The sequence below is a fragment of the Periplaneta americana genome, chromosome 4, assembly GCF_040183065.1.
Source record: "Periplaneta americana isolate PAMFEO1 chromosome 4, P.americana_PAMFEO1_priV1, whole genome shotgun sequence".
NCBI lineage: Eukaryota > Metazoa > Arthropoda > Insecta > Blattodea > Blattidae > Periplaneta > Periplaneta americana.
In genome coordinates, this window is record NC_091120.1 from 33203997 (window position 1) to 33216821 (window position 12825).

Consider the following 12825-nt stretch of genomic DNA (forward strand, 5'->3'; position numbering starts at 1 on the left):
AGAACTCACACGAGCCTTTCATTTGCTTATTTGGCGCAAAATTCCTTCAAGTCTTAAAATCACTATAGAGAGATAGAAAATTCAGAAAAAAATATTTCAGATCTAATTTTAGAAATTACTTAATCACTTTCTTCAAAAAGCTGAAATTACAAACTATATAATTATGCCTACATTTCTAAAAACTACATTCACAGAAAATGAATGTCGTGTCGGACTGAATGAAAAACTTACTTTAAGAGAAACATCTCGTTAAGAATTAACACCAATAGGACTACGTTATACTTCATTAATAAAAATGTGTTCCGAAACCACAGAATTTAATATGTAATATATTAATTTTAAGTGGGTGAAGAAAGAATGATGCTGAAACTGATCAGCAAGAGAAAAAGGAATTGGTTGGTCACTGGCTGAAAAGAAATGGTGAACGGGAGAAGAGTTCGGGGTAGAAGATATGGGATCATAGACGACATTAAGATATATGGATCATACGAGAAAACAAAGAGGAAGGCAGAAAATAGGAAAGATTGGAGAAAACTGGGTTTGCAGTGAAAGACCTGCCCTTGGACAGAACACTAAATGAATGAACTCAGAAATGTAACATGAATCTTCAAGGCAAAACAATGTTTAAGAATAAAAAATTATATCTAGACCACTTCGTTAATATTTAATGTTTTCAAGTTTGAGCAAGAATTATATAAAATGCAAACAAAACCTCTCGACAAAATAAAACAGTCAACAATATAAGAGTAACACCACAGTCTAGTATATAAAGTCACGAAGCTCAATACCTAGTAAATATCCATCCATAGTTTGTTGCTAACCACTAGGATCGCTAATATCGCCTCATTACAGACAATGCGAAATAGTACCGGCACAGTCTATTGTTCCTAGCACCCTCACAACTCAAGCTTCGTGACTGTATATACTAAACTGTGGTAACACTTCGAAAATGTTACAACTGCATTTCATAAGTTGGTACGCATGACAGCAACTCAATAATGTAGATAATTGCATATGCTCGATCATTTACGATGGAATGTAGTTACGTTATCTCTACATATAAAGTCATGTATAATATGTCAATAAAGTTTAGAACAAGTTACAGTAATTCACCAATTTGTTTTATCTAAACTGCAGTACCACACAATTAACTGACTGTGCATATTCGGATGTTGTGAGTGAAAGACAGGCTTATTTGCCGTTTTATTTACCTCGCCTGCACGACAGATGGTATCATGTTTCAGATAAAAGACAACGCTCCGGTGAATTCTAACCCAGTTTATGCATTATTTTTTGGAGTTATGGGCGCAGTTTCTGCCATAGTTTTTAGTTGTAAGTATTCAAATTGTAAGTTATAATTTTATATTTATAAATCTACGATTTTAATTTACAACTTAAGATTTTGTACTCAATTCGCATTCATATTTTATCAATAAAGTAAGTTGCACTTTTTAGTGCAAGAGACGAAAACAGAAAAGCCCCAGAAATTGTAGTAATAGTAGCAGTAGTAGTATTTACGTATTTAAATTAACGACGTTTTCAAATGCAGTGATTCAGAGCTGAAATTCAATGTAGTCGAGAAATGGCCAACAAATTTTACCTGTAGTCCTATATCAGGAGCAAACACATTATTATTATTATTATTATTATTATTATTATTATTATTATTATTATTATTATTCTAATGCTGTGACTGTTTAACTATCGCTGTCATTTAAATTGAAGAGTCCACTGCAAGAATGATGGATGACACTTTCTTGTCGAAAATGAACCAAGACTGTCAATGCATAGCTTAAGACATACAGAATGTACATACAGAGTTATATAGCATTAACACTGATAGCCACTGTCCAGTAATGATCGGAAAATCTCAGATAAGCTTTGAGCGCTAAGCATTTCAAACCTTCAATTGCTTCTCCTGCAAAATGTATTCTAAATGACATCCATCATTCTTGCAGCGGACTCTTCAATTGGCTTTAGCGATCATAAGTTTATTCACAGTTGCACAGGGGACTGTCCAAATCAATATTTGCGATGCTTTGGCCATGATGTTCTTGGTCATCAGTATATCTTCTTTTACAAGCGTTCCTCTTTTCGGCGGTTGCTATTCATTCCTGTTTTCCTCAAATTTGGTATTGTCATTTTCCCTCTTCTAAATCTATTCTCTCTAGACTTTAGCAATTCCTCCATACCATATTATACTGGCTCTTCCTCTTCTGCCTGCTGGTGACCAATTTATAACTTGCTTTGGCAATCTTCCATCTACCATTCTCTGTACGTGTCCACACCATTGTAGACTTCTCTTTTCCAACAGATCTATGACCCTTTCTCTTAAATCCATCCCTTCCCTGAATTCCTTATTTCTAATATGCTGCATTCTTGACAAACCTACTCGCATGATTCTACGAAGACTACCCATTTCAACCACTTTCATTTTTAAGCAATTTCTCAGTTTTAACAAAACTAGGTAACTTGTCCCAAACAGGATTTGTACTCGGACCCGCTTCTTAACATCCAACTTTCTGTGCCATAATATGTAAGCAGATATATATATATATATATATATATTCTACTATTATTTGTAGAGTAATATTTTGGTGAATGTTACTTATGTCCCGCCCACTATAGAGACATAGGCCAGTTTTACACTAAAAATATTTAGTATAACTAGATATCTCAGTCATGACAACCTCATAAAATATCCTATCAATTGAATAATCGATCTTGCTATGTACAAGATAATAATATTATAATAACTGATTTTCTTTGAATTAAATAGAGAAATGGAATAACTTCACAAAGCACAAATTAATAAATATATCACGCTTCCTACGTACAACATAATTATATTATTACCCATTTCAGCGAGTACTGGCGACCACTGCAAAATACGATAATTTGGTCCAGGGAGCATTCTCTTTTTGGCACAAAGATGATTTATGTAACATGTTTCTAAATGCTACGTACAACATAATTATATTATATTATATTATTACTCATTTCAGCGAGTACTGACGACCACTGCAAAATACGACAATTTGGTCCAGGGAGCATTCTCTTTTGGCACAAGGATGATTTATGTAGGCCTAACATGTTTCTAAATTATTAGTCTTTTAAATACCAGTACATTCTTTAATAAATCACTGAAAAACAAAGTGAATATATAGGATGTGGAGTGAGTACGAAATTATTATTATTATTTATTTTTTGGCGAATCATTTTTACGTAAATAACGACAAATAAAAACTAACATTTCACATAACATTATTTTAAGAAATACAGGAAACAAGCATGAATAATATTCACCATTCTTAATGATCGTGGGATAGAAAAAAAACGTATGGAATAGAAATTACATACAAATGTGCGTGTAATAAACAATAAACAAACCATCTTCGATTAATCATTTCAAAACAACGTGAATATAGTGTGGATTGTGTAGGAAAATAATTTCTTATATGTTGCTCCCAATGTGCATCATTGTTAACTTATGAAAACAAATGAAAATTAACATGGCATATAAACACTATTTGAAGAAAGATAGGAGGTATTAAGTAATATTCATCGTTCCTGACGATCATTGGATGGGCAATAACAATGAAATATGTATAAAATAATAATTACATAACAGGTGAGCGTATAAAAACAGTAAGTAGAATCATATCTGATTAATAAGCTCAAATTACTCAAGTTTAGTGTAAGCGTGGTCTATATCTAACGATGTCTCCCAGCAAATTACTTAATTATTTAAAAACAAAAAAAAATCGTGTTAGAAGATTGAAGTTGTGAATTTTCTCTGAAACTTTTCAAATATATGTAGGCAGTCATTTACATTAGATTGCCGAAAATTGGTTTATAGCGCAATGGCAGTGATAAAAGTGTGAAATATTCGTTCAGTGGGCGTTGGATACTCTACATTGACCAATATTTTTTGTACTTGTTTTTAAAAATCTATGCGGCAGGCGACTCCATTCATAGATCTAATAGCTTCAGTTGCTTGACTCGCTCAATTGATGTTTATTTACATGTTCTAGAAAGGTCAATTATGGAACCAACTGAATTGCAGAGTAACTTTCGGCGTTAAACCTCGAACTCATTTCATCATGATAATTACACTTCTCCTCTTTTGTTATCATCGTTTCTTTCCCATATTTCGGGCTTACTCCGATGTAGAGTAGCTTGCGGGATGTCACCGAACTTGGACCCTGTGGTATGTGGTCATTAGTTGCTGGTGGTAGTGCTATGTATTCCGCTGGGGCCCATGGTAGCTCGTGGGACCTGAGGTTAAGTAATCGCGGTGATGTCTATGCGGAAAGATAAAGGGATTCTGCATCGAATGCTCATGGAATTCGCTGGCGCTGGAAATCAGACGTAGTCTTAGTCCTCAGTTGTTTAAAATTAGGTTGTTTAGAAATATTTTAAATGCACAGAACTAGTTTTTTAGGTATAATTTTTATTTATCATTATTATTATTCTTTTTTTTTTATTGTTAGTTGGAAGGCCGGAGGGCAAAAGACCTTTGGGGAGGCCGAGACGTAGATGGGAAGATAATATTAAAATGGATTTGAGGGAGGTAGGATATGATGGTAGAGACTGGATTAATCTTGCTCAGGATAGGGACCAATGGCGAGCTTATGTGAGGGCGGCAATGAACCTCCGGGTTCCTTAAAAGCCAGTAAGTATTATTATTATTATTATTATTATTATTATTATTATTATTATTATTTTACACAGTCATTACTTTATTTTTCCATTAACACTAATATCTAGGTAATTGTCATTGTCTCAATGTAACATGTGCTGTGCTGATCATACTAATAATTCTACTATTCTTGTAGTTGTGAGATTATATTCATATGTATTAATTCTTTTTTTTTTAAGTTAATACTTGTATACTAGAACGTATTTTCCTTTTTGTGATTATGTATTCAGTCTCTTTTTTATTATACTGTATATATATATATATATATATAATTGTTATTTTAAAGTTAATACTGATTGTGCATATGTATTCAATCTCTCTTTTTTGCTTAATTATGTTTATTATTATTTTTAAGTTAATATTTGTATACCGGTATGTATTTTTGTGTATGTGATTTGATCCTGGTTGAGTGGAAGAGAAGTCCTGATGGCCTTAACTCTGCCAGGGAAACCACCACCACCACCACCACCACCACCACCACCACTACCACTACTATTATTACTACTACTACTACTACTACTACTAGTTCGGTGACGGCACGCAGTGGAATTTGCAGCGGGGGCATGCACATCATTCTATTTAGGGTAGTACAATGGGCCCACTCAAGCGGCCTACGTGCGAGGGAAGTCCCAAGCCCGTACCCGTGTCCGTCCCCTCAAGGAGGACTAATAGAAACAATGTCATGAAATTCACAATCAAAATTATAACACAAAATGTATTTTTTTAAATTTTGAAAGCCGCAAAGGATTGTGGGTCTACTTTTTTGTTCAACGTAATTACAAAAATTGTATCTGAGAAGAAATTAGTACGTTCTCTTACACTCTGTATTATATTAAAATACGGATATATTGCTAAACCAGCTAGGGATAGGCTACGAAAAACACTAGATATAGAAACGAACGAATCTGTCAAATGTACGATGTTTTCTAGCTCTGGGAGCAGCGTTTGGAACCGCGAAAGCCGGCACAGCTGTCGCAGCCATCTCTGTAATGCGACCCGACCTCATCATGAAATCCCTCGTCCCCATCATCATGGCGGGCATCCTGGCTATCTACGGGCTCGTAGTCGCAGTTCTCATCGCCAATGACATCAAGAAGAACATCAGCGGGTACACAGTGTACAAGTAAGTCACGACATTCAACCAGAGATAACTAACAATGTGCCACTACGATAAGTGTGGTTCCTGTCCTCGGTGACCCTGCGTGTTGCCCCACTTTCAAAATAGGTGCAGTAAGCCAATGAAGAACTCAATGTAGTTCAACAGATACCAAATAGGTAAAGAAATAAAAACATCTTGTGTTTTTTTTTTCAATGGGAAATTCAGCTTGGACAGAGTCGAATATGAAATCTGAAATACAGTAGAACTTGGTTATAACGACATCCAAGGGACCTTGAAAATTATGTTGTTATAAACGAGTGTCGTAGTAACCGAGATTCATATTATCAGTCTAGTGAGGTGGAAAATGAAAAATAATAAACATAGGGCTAATTAGGCTTATTTTAGATTTATGTATTCACTTTTAAGCATACCATGAACACAATAAAATACATGTACAATTATAAATACAGTATTCTGTATTAAAACTGTTTGTTCATTACTCACCAAACTTATTTACTGAGGAGTGAAGTAATCAGTCATTTTACTCTGTTGTCTCCCACTTGCCCAATATACACTTTCTAAATTAAATTCTATGTTCATTATTTCAGTTGCAATTTCACTGCTCCCTCTCCTAGCTTCATACTCCCTCCTCTAGCTTCATAGAAATATTCGTAATTCTAATGGCTTCTAAAGCGTCACTCACTTCTTTTAGTGGCCATGCTGCGTTAAAATGCGTGCACTTAGTGAAAACTTCCTGTCGAAACTGACGCATGCAGGTACCATTAATACCGCATGAATTCGGGTAGGTTACAATGGGATGGGGAATCTGCCTGCATTCCAGAAGTCTATGATAGAAGGGAACAGTACCACATACACCTTATACTAGGCATGAAACTTAAGAGTGGTCACACTTTTGGCCTTTCAAGCAAGATGACCGGGATCGAATCCCGGTTTCGTCTCGAATTTTTTATTTGAAAAATGTTCATAATCTATATTCTCAGGAACCAGGGACGGTGGGCATGAAATATTTCTAGTGAAAATCAATGGGTCTGCATATGACGTTATTTTAATTTTGCTTCTTACATAAGTGGTAAATGAGATTCTGTATCAGCAAAATTTTGAAGTCGGAAGAATTATAACTTATCTTCCGATAAAAAAAAATGTAATTCCGTTCACCATCATCGTTATATAGGTCACTTGGTCCGTTCCGTCCCTACTCTCTAGCACTGATCCCACCATCATAGTTTAACAGTTTGTGAGCCGCTCAGAGCAAAAGTGGTGTAAGTCAAAATTGGGTAATGAGGTTTAAAGTAAAAATCCTGTAAAGTACAGCGCAAAGTAGCAATTAATATGGCCTTATTGCTATCCACTGACTACTAATAGTTTAAAGAAATTGAATATTATTGATACCTTGCGCTGTATTTTACAGAATGTTTACTTTTACCCTCATTATCCATTTTTGACTTACACCACTTCTGCTCTGAACGGCTCATGTATAGAATTCCATTTTCTATCATAGGATTAATGTGTTATTTTCAGTTTCTTCTGCGATCTTTTATTTCTGTATTTAAATTCCCCTTTCCTTTGTGTTAAGATCACGTCTTTGAAACATACATAAATACAGAGATGATCTTCATTTTAAAACTTCATCTGATTTTGTTTTCTTGTCCCTTTATTTAAATTCCTCGTCACTGTTTCACACATTCATTGATATTTCATAAGCCTATTTTCCATAATATATTTTAGGTGAGATATATTGCATCGAAGGTAGTGAAATTAACTTATTCAATGATTTTATTATCTACAGCTATTTTGGATTTTTTTTTTTCACTCGCTGTTATTTATACCCGCTTTAACATCTTTGGTCATATCGCGAGTTAATCTTTTAGGTGAAATCCGAAGGCCTGTGTACTATTGTTGAGACTGGTTCTATTGTTGTGAACTAGATGGCGATTGTATATATATTACTGATTTGTTATGAATATGATTTCGGTGATGAATGGGGCCGGTGATATTCAGGGATGTTGTGGCCCGAATTTCCTGGAATTTGCCTTACGGTTGAGGGAAACCCCTGAAAAACCTCAACCAGGAAATTCAACCCGACCGGGAATCGAACCCGGGCCCTCTGCGTAAGAGCCCAGCATGCTGACCCCTTTGGATCTTGTAGGACTTGAAAGCAATAACAAGTATAATTTAGGTTTTATTTACACATATAAGTTATGTTATGGGTCATATGAAGAGACAAAGAGGAAATCAGAAAATAGGAAAGACTGGAGAATGCTGGGTTTGCAATGAAAGATCGGCCTTTGGGCAAACACTATGAATGAATGAATGAATATGTTAAGGCTAAAAATCCTCTGTTATTTGCCACACCTTGTATGTAGCCATTTGAAGGTCGTCTTTTGAATCTGCAATAATTACGTCGTCGGTAAATAAAATGCAATTTAAATTTATTTTATTAATTATACAGTTTTTATTTACAACAATGAGCCATTTTCTGATGATTTCGACTAACTAAAGATAAGAGTATTGGTGAAAAGGGACACCCTTGTTGAATCTCACTATTAATTTCTGTCGTTAGAATTCATAGTGTTTTTCTTTTGTCAATTAGTGTTATTCTTCTATGTGAGTATAAACTTTACGAGCTGTTTTTATTAGTTGGCTACGAAACCCTTTTCGTTTTTACCTCACCCACATTAAAATATATATTACATAATATCAAAAGTCCGAGTATAACAATCAATCTATCTTATTATTAATCGTCTTACTACTGTTAGTAATACTGCTGTTAGGTTTCAGGACATCTTTCTTCAGCCTGGAATGGGATGGAAAACTCATGTTGACTATGTTGCTAAAAAAATAAGTAAAGGCCTATATATGTTAAGGTTGTTAAGGAATAATTTACCTAACAAGGTATTGTTTACAATATTTCATAGCCATATACAAAGTCATTTAAATCATGGTATTATTCTTTGCGGTCACCATACTTCTGCTCAAGCTCTTCTCATATTACAAATGAAAGCTTTAAGATTAATTCATTGCCGTCTAAGTATGTACTGATCTGTCTCCTTTACATTCGGAATAACATTAATAATTACATAGCATGTACTTCTGTTCATAAATATTCTACGAGAAATAATACAAATTTATATATTGATAAATGTAAATACAGTATTACTCACAACAGTTTTCTATTCTTTGCTTTTAAATTATTTTATGCTCGACCATGCCGAAATGTAGTAATTATACACCTGGTAGCAGTCCTTTAATGCATATCATTAAAGTACACCTACTCATTAAAGTACAGGTGTTTTCAGCCAATGACAACTCAGCTTACAGGTGTTCAGCCAATAACAAGTCAGCTTTGTACCGTTATAAAACCGCAAGTATCGATTATTCTCGGATATGCTATAGAAAGAGAATTAGCGAAAAGTCACGGAGGCTGGAAATCCAATACTGTCGCAGAAGGTTATGTTCTCTTACTATAATAATTAGCGTTAATTGTAAATAATATTCAAATGAATTCAATTTGTCATCTCGTTTTTCCATGTCGAATTCAATAATCAAGGTTATACCAAGTTTAACGGGATTACACAAGGTCAATGACATTATTGTTCCTCGGAAAAAATCAATACTTTCGCGTCTGCGCACATCTCACAATTCACGACCTAGAACAAGGTCACTTCCGATCTTGTCAGATACAAATAAAATGTATACATCTGAATAATTTCAAGTTAGAAATATGGTCGAGCATAAAAAGTCGTATGAAACTCGCCTATAATGGTAATTAAGAAGCTCGTATGAAAATTATGAAACTCGCTTGCGCTTGTTTCATAAACATCCATACTCGCTTCTTAATTACTACTATTATAGGCTCGTTGCATAATGTACTATAATAGTCTACCTGTTGATATAAGGAATCTTCCATTCCGAGTGTTTAGGACACGAATTAGGACTATATTATTGGCAAATCTATTGTATGATGTCGATGAGTATGATGTATCTTAATTTGTTTCCATTGTATGACATCATGTATTTTAAACTAGCCGTACCCGTGCGCTCCGCTGCACCCGTTAGAAATAAATATAAAGTAATTACATAATTAAAATAGGACGTTTGATCCAGGGAACATTCGTGTTTGATAGAAGGATAAATAGTTTAATATGTTACTTAATTTAAATTCTATCCAAATAATTAAAATGCGATCATTTTGGTCCAGAGACACTCATTTGTGCAATGACAATTCCTTTAACCTGTTTCTTAATTTTTATTACATGTAACCATAGTTTAATGAAGATTGACATCATTTAGATTTAATGTGTATATTTTATTTTACTTGTTATAGGTTTCCATTGAATTATGGTAATAACTTAATTTTAACCCTTATTTTCTACGTATTCAGTAAATGGCGCGTGGCCCACTATGGTTGTGAACCCTTCAAATAACCTAAATTATATTATATAATATTACATATTATATTATATTATATTATATTATATCAGAAGTTACTGTAATAACATTATAGCATTATGTCCATCTAGAGAAACTACACTTTCCAATGGTGAAATAATAATTAATTATACAAATCGGTTAATTTAGCTTCCGAAATTACTTCATACAAACACAGAAACATTCTCTGTAGGCTATCTTTCATAGCTTTCGATTGTTGTTGTCCAAGGCCCCTTACAGACGAAGTCATTTGTTTTTTAATTCATTACACGGCCTTAGATGGCAGTTATTTTAATTTTAAAACTCATTTATCTCATTAAATATCAGTCCTATCAAAATGTTTCAAGGAATAAACCTTATCGCAAATTATTTTTAAAGAAACTTTTGTTATGTAACATTTTTCATAAAAATCAATAATAAACGAGATATTTCGATTTATTTAATTCAGGCCCCCTTATAACTACCCTTTTAAATAATGTATTTTGAATGCCATATAGCCTAAAATCTAAGTTACAACGAACTTAATTTATATTCCAATTTTCATCGAAACCCGTTCAGCCATTATCGCGTGAAAAGGTAACAAATAGACAGACAGACAGACAGACAGACAGACAGACAGACAGACAGACATACATACATACATACATACATACAAAAATTTCAAAAAAGCTATTTTCGGTTTCAGGGTGGTTAATTATATATGTTAGGACCAATTATTTTTGGAAAATCGAAAATTACCAGAAAAATTTCGGCTACAGATTTATTATTAGTATAGACTGTATATGACGATGCCATACATGTTCCACATGTTTTTGCAAAATAAACTATCTATCTCTATCTCTATCTTATTATACGCTACTGAGTCGACCTGGTTGGCAAGTTGGTATAGCGCTGGCCTTCTATGCCCAAGGTTGCGGGTTCGATCCCGGGCCAGGTCGATGGCATTTAAGTGTGCTTAAATGTGACAGGCTCATGTCAGTAGATTTACTGGCATGTAAAAGAAATCCTGCGGGACAAAATTCCGGCACATCCGGCGACGCTGATATAACCTCTGCAGTTGCGAGCGTCGTTAAATAAAACATAACATTTTATACGCTACTGACATGCATATTCAAAGAACAATGAACTTTACTGATGTTCATTTCTCTAATTGCAGAGGTTTCCTTCACTTCGGGGGCGGACTGGCTGTGGGTTTAAGTGGACTGGCTGCCGGCTTTGCTATCGGCATCGTTGGTGACAGTGGAGTGCGCGGGAATGCCCAACAACCTAGACTCTTCATAGGGATGATCCTCATCCTTATCTTCGCAGAAGTATTAGGGCTCTATGGACTTATTGTTGCAGTATTCTTCTATGCGGACTGATTCAGCGCGGTCTTGTGCATGTAATTTGAGCCACTGCAATTAAAGTCTATTAAACAAATGTGTGTATACTATTAACGGAGTGTATATTGGCTAGTTCAGTCTTCTTGGCTGATGTTATTCCACCAGCATTCCATTGTAAGATGTTTAGTTGATTCTGTACCATTAAGGGTATATGCAGTAGTAGTAGTAGTAGTAGTAGTAGTAGGTTTATTTTGCCTGGCAGAGTTAAGGCCATGAGGCCTTCTCTTCCACTCAACCAGGTTACAATAATATACATGAAATACAAAATTAGATTACAAAACAACACAAAAGAAAATACCTTAGAAATTACATAAAATATAGTAGAAAATTACAATAGACAAGATCAATTACATAATATAAAATTACAAATAGTCAAGATCGGTTACATAATATATAAAATAAAGTAGAAAATTACACATAATCAAAGTCAGTTACATAACATAAGGGGAAAAAAAAACACACACACACACGCACACACACAATTTATAAGACCTAAAATGCTCGAGATAAATTCGACGATGAATTCACTTCAGATATACTATACAGTTAATATACTAACAGGAGAATACATGTGGGTTACAAGACATAAAATGTTGATTAGCAAAGTCGTACTAAATGGCATGCAAATACAAATGATTAAGTAATATATCAAGATAATAAAAAAGAGAAAAAAAAGAAGAGAGAGAGAGAGGAGAAAAAATAACAAATTGGTCATTTAAGACTATTTAGAAACTTCCGCAAGAGTCTAGTTCTGTTCATTAAAAACATTTCTAAGTACGTGAACGACCACAAATATTCTCAGAAAATACAGGCTCTAAATCCCTAAAATTTTATAAGGAAATGAACTCACAACTGGACAAAAAATACAAGGTACCACAACAAGACTTATTAGAACTCAAATATCTGATAAAGATATAAAAAGGTTACTAATAATATTTTTAAGAATTTACTTTTTACTTCAAATTAAATTTTCCAAAATTTGAAAATTTTCACACATATTTCATAACTCCACAACCGTTAGAGATAGAATTATGAAATTTTGTACAATGATGTAACATGCATTTATGCAAAAGGTAGACTACAATAATGCCCATTTCTGTGAAAATAGAAAAATTAGGTCACAAAACATTATGTAAATTTTAATATATTTTATATAGAACAAATAAAGAATTAATTGTATTAAAATAAACAAC

The 12825-nt window shown here is 33.9% G+C and overlaps 2 protein-coding genes across 2 annotated transcripts in view; one reads left to right on the top strand and one right to left on the bottom strand.

Moving 5' to 3' along the window:
• Positions 1–12825, bottom strand: part of Synd (protein kinase C and casein kinase substrate in neurons protein Synd) — a 330834-nt gene that overhangs the window by 282720 nt on the left and 35289 nt on the right. The window lies entirely within an intron of this gene.
• LOC138697679 (V-type proton ATPase 16 kDa proteolipid subunit c-like) lies at positions 819–11792 on the top strand. Its single transcript, XM_069823133.1, has 3 exons — positions 819–1332; positions 5633–5825; positions 11407–11792. Exons 1-3 carry the CDS (start codon positions 1236–1238, stop codon positions 11609–11611), a joined length of 495 nt encoding a protein of 164 aa, XP_069679234.1. The 5' UTR covers positions 819–1235; the 3' UTR covers positions 11612–11792.

What these genes read in the sequence shown, in the direction of transcription:
- LOC138697679 (XM_069823133.1), top strand. Translation starts at nt 1,236, where the DNA reads ATGTTTCAGATAAAAGACAACGCTCCGGTGAATTCTAACCCAGTTTAT. An exon ending in TTCTGCCATAGTTTTTAGTT is followed by an intron (nt 1,333 to 5,632) that starts GTAAGTATTCAA and finishes GATGTTTTCTAG; the next exon opens with CTCTGGGAGCAGCGTTTGGA. An exon ending in AGCGGGTACACAGTGTACAA is followed by an intron (nt 5,826 to 11,406) that starts GTAAGTCACGAC and finishes CTCTAATTGCAG; the next exon opens with AGGTTTCCTTCACTTCGGGG.